Here is a 12,238-nt window from a genome sequence, read left to right on the forward strand (position 1 = left end):
AGTATGAGTGCAAAGAATGGGGGGAGAGGCTTTCATGGGATGGTAGACATGACACATGGGAGGTGGACGGCTCTATACCAGTAACATCTCGCATACCTCTGATACTCCACAACGGAGTATTACTCATAACCCAGAGTCCTCCCTCCGAACTGTCTCTTGGGTGCCAGGATTTTCCTTATGGCCAGATCCCAGCGGACACAAGAGAAGGAAAGGGGAAGCACTGGGCAAACAGCTGTGACTTAAAAACTTAGAATTTATTATGGAAAATCTCCCTGGTAATTTTTTTTTTTTTTTAAACCAGTGCCTGGTGGGTGGCAGCCAGTCACCGGCAAGAAGACAAGATAGGGTGCTGTCCCTGTCTGCCAATCATGGCCCATAAAAGTTCCCCTCCTTCTTCCCTTTCTTCCTTCTGACTTGACAGGCGAGGTCAGCGGCTCTTGAGGTCACTTGCCCCCCTGCCCTGGTAGGTAGGCTTTAAAACGATTAGGGTCACAGTTTAAACCTAATTCACCCTAACAGCAGCCCTAGTTTGGGGGAAGCCAAGGTTGCCAGCACATAAGAGAAGAAAGTTACACAAAATACAAGTATATATATATTTTTTTGCAACAAAAGAAACTATTTATTTGGAATATGCATTACCAGTACAAATTAGGAGACTGCAAAACCTACACCATGTTAGTATCATTAGAGAACACAAAAGTTCAGTTGGAATCAAAAGGGACAGAAGCCTGTGCTCTCACAGAAGCAGAAAAGCTTAAACTTTCAAAACCAAAACAGAGCAGAACTTTGCAGGTTTATACTCTGAGTAATAAGAACAGGGGAGGGGAGCGGGAGAATAAAACCAACAACCGAAGGAAAGCACTTCAAAATAATTCGAAAAATAAGGAAGTAATAAGAGAGAAAAGGGGGAAAACATTGAATGTTTTATTCATTTTAACAAAAGGGGAAAAAAAAAAGTTTACAAAAAATAAAAGATTCCAGAAAGCTTTGAGCTGGGTGTTGAAACTATGAAGGTGATGTGAAAAGCTCGTCACTGTTTTGTTGACTCAGGAACAGGCGGACGGGTGTCTGGGCAGAAACACCTGCGGCGCGCTGCCCCACGGTCCTGCATCTTCCCCTTCGTTTCTCCTGCTTATGTTCTAGGTGCTTTCTGGACACTTCCATCTTTTGTTTAATGAAAGATGTTTAAGGTAAGTTTCTTCCAGAATATACTGCTTTCTTTTCTCCCATGACTAATAAAAACATTCCAAATCAAGCCAGTTTAACCATTGGCTTTTCAACAGCCTGAGGGTAGTAAGACGTATGCTGTCAAGGCATCAAACTTGACCTCGCAGCATTAAAAGGAGAGCCCCGAGTCAGGCTCAGTTTCTCAACTCTTCATCCAACATCGGGGCTCAAGGGCTCAGCAGGCTGACTGACCCCAGGGACAACCTCCAGGATCTCGTCTATGGAGCCCAGACCCCATGACACTAGGACGTCTGTGGGATGCTTCTGGAAGAAAAAAAAAAAATCTTCTCTCGTTGTAAGAGGGCTCCCGGAATGTTGTTACTGAACAAGAAGAAAGAAAAGAAAGCACTTCGTCATGACGTTCACGGCCAACAAAGGCAAAAAGTCTCTCCCTACCGTATCAAAGGTCTCCCAGGCCAGTTCCTTGAATTTTTAAAGGGCTGAAAGGAGAACCCAGGTCCCTGTGTTTTTTTTTTTTTTTTTTTTCCCTCAGGGACTGCGGAACTGCCACACACTCTGGAAACGTAGGTGAGTGATGGGCCATCCGCTCGGGCTTCATCTTTGTCTCTGAAGTCAACTGAATTCTGGAGTGAAGTAGAAGTACAAGGAAACCCACCTACTCTACAAATGTCATCTTTTCACATCACCTCATATACATTACGTAAGGAATAAAAACAGCAAGATCATAATCCTGACAATTAAAAAAAAGCCCCCCCCAATAAAACAACCCAAAGTAACACAAAACATAATTTTTTTTTTTTATATTTTAAAGAGCAGAAATAAAGAAAGAAAAGAATTTATTTCTGGGTCTCAAGGTTAATAAACATAACGTGTTAGGTTGTACCTATTATGCTCACTATCCCAACCTTTTTTTTTTTTTAGTTTACAAAATGAATTACCGTCACTTTTAAACATTGTGAAACAGGAAATGAATGTGCACAACTCGACACTTTTCTAGCATTCTTGAACTAATTCACAAATGCAAGAAAATAAAAGAAAAATGGGGAAATGATTCATGTAGGTAGTTTGGTGTTAAAAACGAACGCAGGAATGATGTGTATTGTCACAGAAAGAAGAGGGGGAGCCCCCCCATCCTGTTTTGCGTGCTATGAGGGTCATTTTTAAAATTTTTATTATAAACACTATTAAATTCAGACCGCTTTTTTGGTTTTTTTTTTTTCTTTATCTGAATATACAAGAACATTCATTATCAAATGTTCATCATCAATACTACAAAGAACGAGACACAAGTCGCAAGAAACAATGGAAAATGTTAATAAAGCTGAAAGAATTGTTGAGTATTTTTTTGTATTTTTTTAAGTTTTTTTTAAATTTGAGTTTCTGTAGTTTCATCTTTTTTGGTATCGAAGTCAGGTTTTTCTGGGCAGAAAAATAAAACTCAGAAGGAAAAGGTGTGTGGGGGGGAAAGGTATGTGAGAGAAGGCAACCAGCAAATAAAGAACCACCACCACAGCAACATTTAAAAAAAGAAAAAAAGAAAGAAAGTCAACGTAAGGAAGGTGCCACTTGGCAGAAGTACTGCACAGGCATCGGTCCCACGCCAGGGGGAAGAGTGAGGGGTGAAAAGGAGGATGAGACGGAGAGTTACAGGGTAGGCAATCCCAAGGGCTCGTATTACTCAGGGGAAATCGGCTGCCAGGGACAACGGGGAGTTCCCACTCCCATCAGAAAATGCAGGAGGCCTGGGGTACATTTTGGTGTCTGTAGGATTGACCGAATAGGAATTCCCGCGGGAGCTGGATTTCCAGAGGCACGCTCTTTCCATCCCCTTCCTTCTGCTGCCAGAGTTCCCATGCTCTGCTTACTGTCAGGGGGATCTGGTGGCTGCCATGTTGGACGTGACGGTGGGCGTGGGGGGTGGGGGTGGGCGGGAAACTGGAACAGAGAGGTCTGAGTGGGGAGGGAAGATGCTGGGCGAGGTGAGACTCTGTGCAAACTCCTTCGGGGAGAGAAACTGTCTGTGCAAATGTAGCTCTGCTCTGATCTGTTTCATCAACTTAAAATGGCAACCATTCAACCCAAATCGGGAATCCTTCTTCCTGGTGCCAAGAGAACCGTGCCGGGTCTCTTCTGTACTTTGTGTGGTCAGGCATGTGATCCAGCCGTGCTCCTGTGTGCCCCTGACACTGAGCAAGGTTCTCCACTGCTTCTACGACAACAGGGTTGTCACAAGATGGATCCTGCCGGGAAGCCCCTCTACTGAGCTCGGCTGTGATTGGGGGCACACGTCAGTAGACACAGTCTCTCCACTGCTCTTCGTCATCAAGGCATAATTCCATCTTGCCAAAGACTTACTTTTTGCCTTTCCTTCAAATTCACACACCTTCTGTTTTCTTAGGTCTCCCCTCTCCCCAGCATACACACAGGAGCAATTTCTGTTCATTACTGTAGCGCCATGCACCATTTCCATGACCTCCTTAGCAGGCCACCCTTCCCCCTCAGTGTCCTCTCTCTCACCCACAGGCCTCTCAAACAGAGTAGATGGGACAGGGGGCTAAGCACTTACAAGGCCACATACTGGATTCAAGTACAAACTAAGAGAACTGGGTCCTATTTTTCTAGTGGGGACGCTTAGCTCTAGTCTATGAAACCAAACCAACCAAAACAAACAAAAAAGCAACAGTAACACCCCTTCTTCTCTTTGTCATCACAGCAATGACATCAGGGTATTGATGGTAACCCGAAGCTGGAACAGGAAAACCATTATGTTGCCCTGCCATGGCATAAACCCATTTGTCTCAGGGATGACACTTCCCCTGACTTCCCATTTACGGATGGGATATGAATGAAACCGATCCCTTCAGTCTCTCACCAGCCTCTTGGTAAGCCAGGCATCATAATCCTCAATTTACAGATGAACAAAATGAGGCATGGAGAGATGTGACCACCTCCCATCATAGTCGGGTTACAGAGCCACCATCTTCTTCACTGGGGCATCTGGCCATGAGGACGGTAAGCTCAGGTGACACTACAGAACGGCTTTCTAGTACTCTCCTCTCGGATATTCCAAGGAAATGAAAGTCACTGTGACAATTCCACTCAAAACATTACTTCCCCCTTTCGAAACCCATCACTCCCAGATTTTCAAATGAAGCTATCAAAATCTGCCTAAGCCGTGATCTTCTCCAACCCCTCCGGAACAATAACATGGTACCATGTTAACACTTTGAATAATTAATGCAACGCCCCCACAGAAAACCAAAAAACAGAATAGACCCAAATCCATTATAGACATCGTAAGTACTAGGTGTGGCTCCCTGAGCGCTCCAGAGGTGGCAGGAACAGGAATAGCCTCCATTATGATGGAGTCCTGTGGATGTCGTTCTGGTGTGTGGGCATGCTGGGGGGCTATAGGTCCCAGAAGCCCCAGCACATACTGTGTCTCTGCGCCAGTGACCTTCACTCAGAGTTGCTAATTCCCTCTCCTGGGCTCACAAGGCAAACTGCTGGTTATTAATGTGGGTCTTTGAATGTGGCACATGAGTGATTGGGAGAATATGAATGTGTGAAGCCGGGCATGTGCTGACATGTGCCTGGGTGTGCGTGTGCACGTTTGTGTGTGTGTGTGTTGAAGGGCTGCAGGTTAAGAACTTTCTACTCCTTAGTGGTTCATCACTGTGCCCATTCAGATCTGGCTTTGCGGTAGGTTCTGGACGTTCCTTACTAGGTGTTGCGTGGTCTCCAAAGACTGTGCCTCTGAAACCAAGAGCTGTTAGGAGAAGGAGGAGGCCTCCAAGAATTCTGCCCTTCTTGTTGCTATGTCCTCTCCTGAGGCTAGACTTCCTGCCTCGGAATCCACCTAGTGAAGCTGAGACTAGAAAACATGGCACCTTTAGAAACCCAGCTATGGCAGTCCCCGGGGCACAGCTGGGGCTGGGAAGGAAGAGGAGGAAGTGTTCTAAGCAGAACCAGCCCAGGGAGGGAAGAGCAAGAGGGGGCAGGGGGCCTGGAATGAGTGGGGCAATGTGGCGCATTCCTGCTAAGAGGTAGTGAGAGTAAGAAGAGAAACAAGAGAAGGGCTGCCTGTTAACAGAGGGAGCGAGGGATCCGAGTGAGGTAAATTTGGCTCCTCAAACCACCAGCATGAAAACATACAAACACATTTATTATTTTCTTTCCTCTTTAAATTCCTCTAATTGTTGAAAATATCCTTCCGTGATGTCATAGAGGGCAGGGACCCAGGGAGTCTAGGACAGAGGAGGGAGGGGACAGGAAAGATGGCGGACACCAGGCTGACAGCTGGAGGCAGGGAGGGTGGCTTCTACCCAGAAAAAAAAGGGAAGAGAGTATAAAGAAGTGTCCAGATTGGCTGAAATAGCATCCCAAAGAAGAGAAGAGAAGGAGACTCTTATTGTGTTTGCTGATTGCTTCGACCTCCAGTCTGACCGCTTCAGCGTTGGGAGAGAAACCCTCCCTCCTGGCCCTGTCCCGACTGGGGCACAGGGTCAGCCGGGATGCGATTGCTGGGAGATCAGTTGGAGGTATCAGAGTGAACACTGCCAGGGCCTTCTGTAGGGGAGGTCACTGATGAAGGGGTAGTAGCATCCTGCCAACCTCCATTAGCCTAGAAGGGAAAAAGGGAGAGAAGTCAGTTCTCTGAGATTGGGTGGCCATTTTGAGCAGACAGTGACAACAAGGCAACTTGTGTAATGGGCCTACCACAGTGCCTGGCACATGGGGACACTTCTCGGCTGGGCAGCTGTTCTTGTGGTTGATTATACTCCCTCCACCCCTCAGATGAGTATGGGTCCTTCCAGTGAGCCTTTGGACCCAAGGTTAATACCTCCCACTTCTCAAAGATACTCTGAGTCAATCCAAGCTGTCAGATGATCATTGTGTGGGCTCTAGAGGCATGACAGGTCAAAGGACTTAAGTTCTAGTTCTGAGTCTGGCAAGGACTAGCTGTTGACTCTGGCGAAGCATGTCTATCTCACTGGCCTTTGGTTCTCATTTAGAAAAATAAAAAGGGTGTCCAAATGCTTTCTAAGGCCTTTCCCTGCTGTCCCGTATGTTACACGATTCCAGGCACTTGCTCTGTGGAAGGTTCTGTACTAGTTGCTCCTGGGCATACAATGATGAGTGAGATACAGTTCATGTCCTCAAGGAGGGGGATAAGACATGCATACGAATGAACTATAATTCAAGGCAGAGCCTAATAAATGGTACAGCCCTGCTGTTATGGCAGTTCAGGGAAGGCTATTGCCTCCCATCTTGGTGGAACATCAGGGAAAGCATCAGGGAAAAGGTACTCTTTGAGGTGGGCCTTGAAAAGTACAGAAGGTGACTCAGGTGACTCAAACAGGTGAAACGGAGGTGGACTAAGGGCAGTTCTGCATAAATACATCTAGAGAGGTGGTGAGCCAACAGATCGTTTTTTCTAAGACTCCAAATCGAGAAGCATCCAAACAATGGGATTGTTCTAAAGGATTTGTTTTAACGAACACCCCTAGCTGAAAATATCCCACCATTAAAATAGCTGAAGAATGATTTGTTAGAGTGGTCAACTCATGATACATAATTCATGATTGTTTATGTATTTTAAAGCATTGAAACAGAAGTGTGCTAAAATGCCTTTGCCCCCCCTAGTTGCCGTGTTCCTTTGAAGTTAATATACCTCACCTCCGAAAATGTTAATGTTGAACAGACCAGGTGTTAGGCATTCCTGGTAAATCATTTTCCACTGTACTCTCCACTCATTTGATTCCCTTAAATACTTAGGGTACATGGGGCAGGTAATATTCTTGCCATTTGGGAGGGACCACAGCTTGTGCTCTAGAAAATTCCACGGTACCGAGGCACATGCTTGACACCTAGGTGCTGAAAACCTGTGTTCACGTTTCCTTCATAAGAAAGCAGAGATGTGAGAGAGAAAAGCAGGCATCTGGGTTATGACTGAGAAACACAGGCTTCTGAACCTCTGAATCTGGGCTCCTTTTTCTCTGCCCTTCTCATCCACTTAGCTTTTTTTTCTTTCCCCTCCCACTGGCTCACCCACATGATGCTCCAATCTTCCCTGGAAAGCCAGCACTGAATTCATAGCAGCTCTCACCAGTTTCCTCTGCACAAGGATAGTCTTTATTTTTTTTCCCCCACACCTCACTAAGGAGCAGGTCTGGATACCAAGAGCACAAAGGGTCACCCTGGGAAATGCCAAGGGCATGCCACCTCCATCAGGGGCCCGAGAATAATTGCTCGGAACTCCAAAGCTCCATCTCCCAAAGAAGTCAAGCAGCTCCTCCTGCCCCCTCTCCCTGCCCAGCACATTTCTCCTGCTCTTGGTCAGGGATTGGAAGGGGAACAAGCGGGGAAGATGAGAATTCTTTCGTTTACAGTTCTTTCTTTGCTCTCTTTCTGGGGCCAAGCTGCTGTAGTATGATCAGAATCAAGAACAGAATTAATTCCATGTCCTAATGCAGGCTGGTCACGGGGGTGACGGGAGCTTAGTCTCCCTTCCCAACCAAGAACATGTATGCTGGTGCCATATGGGTAGATGGGGAAAAGCAATCATATTTCTTTTACCCCAAAGAAAATCCCTTAATTCTTTGATCTTTTCTGGTTATAAAAGATACGCTCATATAATATTTTCAAAAAGAGTATTTGCGACCTACATGTGATGGAATACGAGAAAAGAAAACAAGCATGAAATACACAATGTACAATATCCATAATCCTACCACTCAAAAACAGTTAGCTGCTAGTATTTTGACACCTGTCTGTCCTAGTCGTCCTTTTTTACATGTGTGTGTTTACTAGAGAGACAGATAAGTCAATAAGTAAATGGCCAGCTATGTGGGCGTATGTGTGTGTTCTCCGAGCGGTATGGGCTTTTAAGAAAACCTGAGAGAGGTTTCTTAAGTACAGAGTCACGATGCAGAGAGTCAAGTGCGGGTACAAGGGGAAAAAACTCGTGTCTCAGGATCGACCCGGTGGGGGACAAGTAGATGCGGAAGCTCGGGGAGGCAGTCAGCATCTGAGGCAGAGTACGAGGCACGAAGGAGTTTCCCAACCCTGCTCCTAAGGCCCCACTATTACCATTATTTAGCCATGCTCCAATCTCATTAAAATAACAATAAGGGGTGCCCCCAAAGAAAGCCATTAGTCAAGAAAATGAGCCCTGTGGCGTCTCATTAGGAAGGAACTGGCGGGCATTCTATGTGGACCAGAAGATTCTGGGAGACGCCTTTTGATTCGTGTCTGAGATGAAAGAACTCGAACAGGAGACATCTGAAAAAGTTTTGTTTTCTCAGACCAGTGCGCATGATGCCAGAGGATACAGGGAACTCACAGATGGTAGAGGCAGGAATTAGTCCAAGCCGATATCAAAACTGGCATTTTAATTATGCTAGTTGGCCTGGTGAAGGAGAATCTAGAAGACTTTCTATTAAAAACAAATACATAAAATCAATCTCTTCGGCTGCCTTTTTTTCCACTCCCGCTCTACACACACACACACACACACACACACACACACACACTCCCAGCCCAGATTGGGCGACCAACTGTCCCAGGGTGCCCAGGACCCCCCACCCCTTATTAACACTAAGGTCCCATATTCCCGTAACCACGCCCCCTCCCCTGCCCCCGAGACCCAGGAACACAGAAAGAGCGGCTCATCCTCCCTCAGGATATCCCAGGAATGACCCCCTACTGCTTGCCACATTCAGGACCCCCGCAGCGTCCGGTTTTCAAGTTAGAGTACCACCAGCCCTTTCTGGAATATGCCTGCCCAGCACGGACACAGGCTGAAGAATCCCTCTCTCCGGAGGTGCTTCAGACCCTGGCCCAGGCTCTGCTGCCCCTGCAGCTCACACCTCCTCGATCAGAAAGGCGAGCAAGCCCCACAGAACCGGGTTTCCCGTAAATCACTCCGGCTGCTTTAGCCCCACGGCGCCAGCTTTAATGGAAGCCGCTGGGAGGCTGCTCCGTCTTGGGAAAGAGCTGACCTCGCTTACTGGCGCCTTAACCCTGGGGAGCAATTCCTTCCCGCGTCCTGACTGCGGGTGCATATTAAGCAGGAAACCCCACCTTGGTGTGTTTTTCTATCTCTGGGGCGGGAGCAGGGAGCCTCAAGGATGCTCTCATTAGCCACTGCACAGGGGTGGTGAGAATAGTTCATGAGAAATAAGACTCATTTTTATTTTTCTTCTGCACCCCAACTTCTGCCTTCACGCTCCGACGCAAAGTCCCCGTTGTAACGGACACGCTCGCTTCTAAATGCTGATGCTGGAAACGCCCAGGAGGCCTGGCAGGGGTGGGAAGGGGAATCCTGCAAAACCTAGAGTGTCCCTATTAGCTCTACAAACCTCGCGAATGGAAGAGCGTTTACATTTGCACCCAGTCCTACAGGCGATCCTGTGGCCTGCAGAGGCTGGAGGTAAGACCTGGGCTCAGATTTAATTCCACCAAGAGGAAGCCCAAGCTGGTGGCAGTCTCATTGCAGGGCCTCAGGGAGGAGGCAGCTAACAGAGTATAAAATTAAGATAACGTGCAGCTGGTTTCCCAGATTAAAAAAAAACCTGGACTTCCAAACACAAATCAAAGCAAAAGGTATTTGGGAACAAAATTATTTCAGAACAAAAACGACTATTGACATCCTACCTGAATGAATTTGGTCCATAACTGATACACCCCACGGTTGCCAGGACCCCCTCTATTGGATATGGCAAGGCACGGGCTTCCTGGAGGAGGAGGACCAGAAGGCCTGCTATGATGCCACGGACGGAGCAATGGAGGACGGGGACCGGCCATGTGGCTTCTCCGGACGAAACATGAGAACCCAGAATGGCATCCGAAGCGCTGACTTCTCTCCTCTCGGCCACCTTCCCAAGCCCGGACAGGGGCCACCTGCCTCTCCCTCCCCATGGTGGCCGCTGGGCCGAGAGCCGCTGTTCCTGTCCTCTGCTCCTTCCTGCTCTTCCTCTGAGCTCACCTTAGCAGCACACACTGGACGCAGAGAATTCATCACCAGCTGTGACAGCCCAAGCGAGCCTGGCACTAAGAAACTCTCATTTGCAACTGAGAAATGCGCTGAGGTGCCACAAATGGCCTGATGTCAGCACCAAGTAGAGCTCGATCTGCATACGGGCCAGATGCCATTACCAGAGACGCCCGGAGCTTGGGGGAGGAGGTGGGCGCGCTCCGGGCCCTCAGTCGCCTGGCTGCGGTGGGGCCGGCCAGGAAGAAACACAAAGAAACAAGGATGCACCCTCTCGCCCTCTCTAGACGCGCGCGCGCGCACACACGCACACACACGTACGAGCATGCACAGGGACACACACAAATACACACAACCACGACTGGTTGGAGGAGACATCAGCTCACCCAGTGGGGTCACGTCCTGGATCTGCCACTTTTCCAGAACGGTGGGAGAACAAGGTGTCCGTGATAGGCACACACTTCTCCCAAGATTGCACACGAGCAACACGAGTTTACCAAAAGATGCTCGGTGCAAAGCGATGCTGTTGGAAAGTCCCCTCAGGGACTGGGGGGTGGGGTTTTACAGCAGGAAGTCCCCTCAGGGGGTGCGGGGTGGGGTTTTACAGCAGGAAGCCAGTACGTGCCCGGTCTGACACTCTCCAGTCCTATCTCCAGCTGTCACCAGAGCCAGCTTTGCAAACTGCAATTCTGATCTCCCTCTTTAACCTCCAACAGCTTCCCACTGCCCGCAAGATAAGGCTCAATGTCCTGGTGAGGTGAGGCCCACCACAGTCCTGGATCCCGCTCACTCCCCGGCCCAACGCTTGTGTTCCCTACTTCCGCCACATCCGGCTACTGAGAAGTTCCTCTAGCGGCGCAGTCCTTCCCTGCCTGCTTCCTTCTCCATGAAGACTCCACTCATCCAATTTCGGGCCACTCACACCTTGGGCTGGTTTTCAAGGTTGAGATGAAGTATCCTTGTGCCCCTATTTGCCCTCTGGCCACGCCTCTTCCTCCTGCAGGTGTGTTGTCTTCCACCCACCCCTGCTCCCCTCTCCCCCCCGCCGCACTCTCCTGCCTGTGCTCCCAGTACGCCCCTGTGCCGCCATATTGCACTGGTTCCTTTCTGTGTCTGTCTCACCTACCAGACCATGACAGGAGGGCTGTGGGACTTAGCTTTGTTTCCAAAGGGCCAACCACTGTGCCTGAGGCAGCACAGATTTTAATAAATCTCTCTTGGGGGGGGGGGGACACACACAAAAAAGTAAATATTCAGTGGCAGGATAACATCCGTGCTCCATTGTGGGTCTGGACAGATACCAGACCCGGGGCCTCCACAGTTCAGTCTGACGACATGTGAAGAGCCGTGTACACCCAGGAAATAGTCAAGGGCTAAAACAGAGAAGGGGTTAAGGTTTAGGGTAGCTTTTACACCTAAGGAGTAAACTTTTCTAAGCGGGCATCTGGGAGATCTGGTCCTTTCAAAGCTTATCCCAAGTAAGGAAGGATTATGTATATTTACACTGCTCTGTTTTATTTCTTTATAAAACAGTTGAAAAACCACTGGATCCTGCCTGTAGCAGCTCCGCAGCTCTGCATACCATCTCAACAAGGAGTCTTCTCCCTGGGGCACAGGGAGGAGGAAGATATCACCATCCCCTACATCTGGAACGGCCTTCTGGTCGCCTCATCAGTGGGAATCACAGAAATGTCAGAAACAGACATCGTCCCTGCGTGGCCTGCAGGGACGTTCCCCATCTTTTCCCTCTCTGGGGTTGAGACCCACATGCAGATGCAGCTTCCACCTTGGGATCTGGGATTGGAGTTGCCAGATAAAACATAGGCCATCTCCCAAATTTTGGATAAACAACAAAGAATGTTCTCGTCGAAGTCTGTGGCGTGCAGTGTTTTCATTTGCTAGATGCCGGCAATTCTATTTGGGATCAACATCTACACTCAACCCCAGAAATATTTTATTCTGGCTTTCTCTGGTACCACAGACAACTCAGAGTCAGTGTAGCTGTGGGTCCTGCTCTGACCTTTTGCACCTGTATCTCCGTACAGGCGTGTCTCT

At 48.3% G+C, this 12,238-nt stretch overlaps 1 protein-coding gene across 6 annotated transcripts in view; it reads right to left on the reverse strand.

Moving 5' to 3' along the window:
• Positions 1–595: 595 nt before the first annotated feature.
• Positions 596–12,238, reverse strand: part of PBX1 (PBX homeobox 1) — a 280,517-nt gene continuing 268,874 nt past the window's right edge. For 4 of the 6 annotated variants that reach the window (XM_032319341.1, XM_032319340.1, XM_032319342.1 and 1 more), the window contains one exon: positions 596–5,812. In XM_032319341.1, the coding sequence (XP_032175232.1) occupies positions 5,720–5,812 (93 nt within the window). In that variant the 3' untranslated portion in view covers positions 596–5,719. The remainder of the gene's footprint in view (positions 5,813–12,238) is intronic. The other 2 variants (XM_032319344.1, XM_032319345.1) reach the window with 2 other exon arrangements.

The sequence above is a fragment of the Mustela erminea genome, chromosome 17, assembly GCF_009829155.1.
Source record: "Mustela erminea isolate mMusErm1 chromosome 17, mMusErm1.Pri, whole genome shotgun sequence".
NCBI classification, from domain to species: Eukaryota; Metazoa; Chordata; class Mammalia; order Carnivora; family Mustelidae; genus Mustela; species Mustela erminea.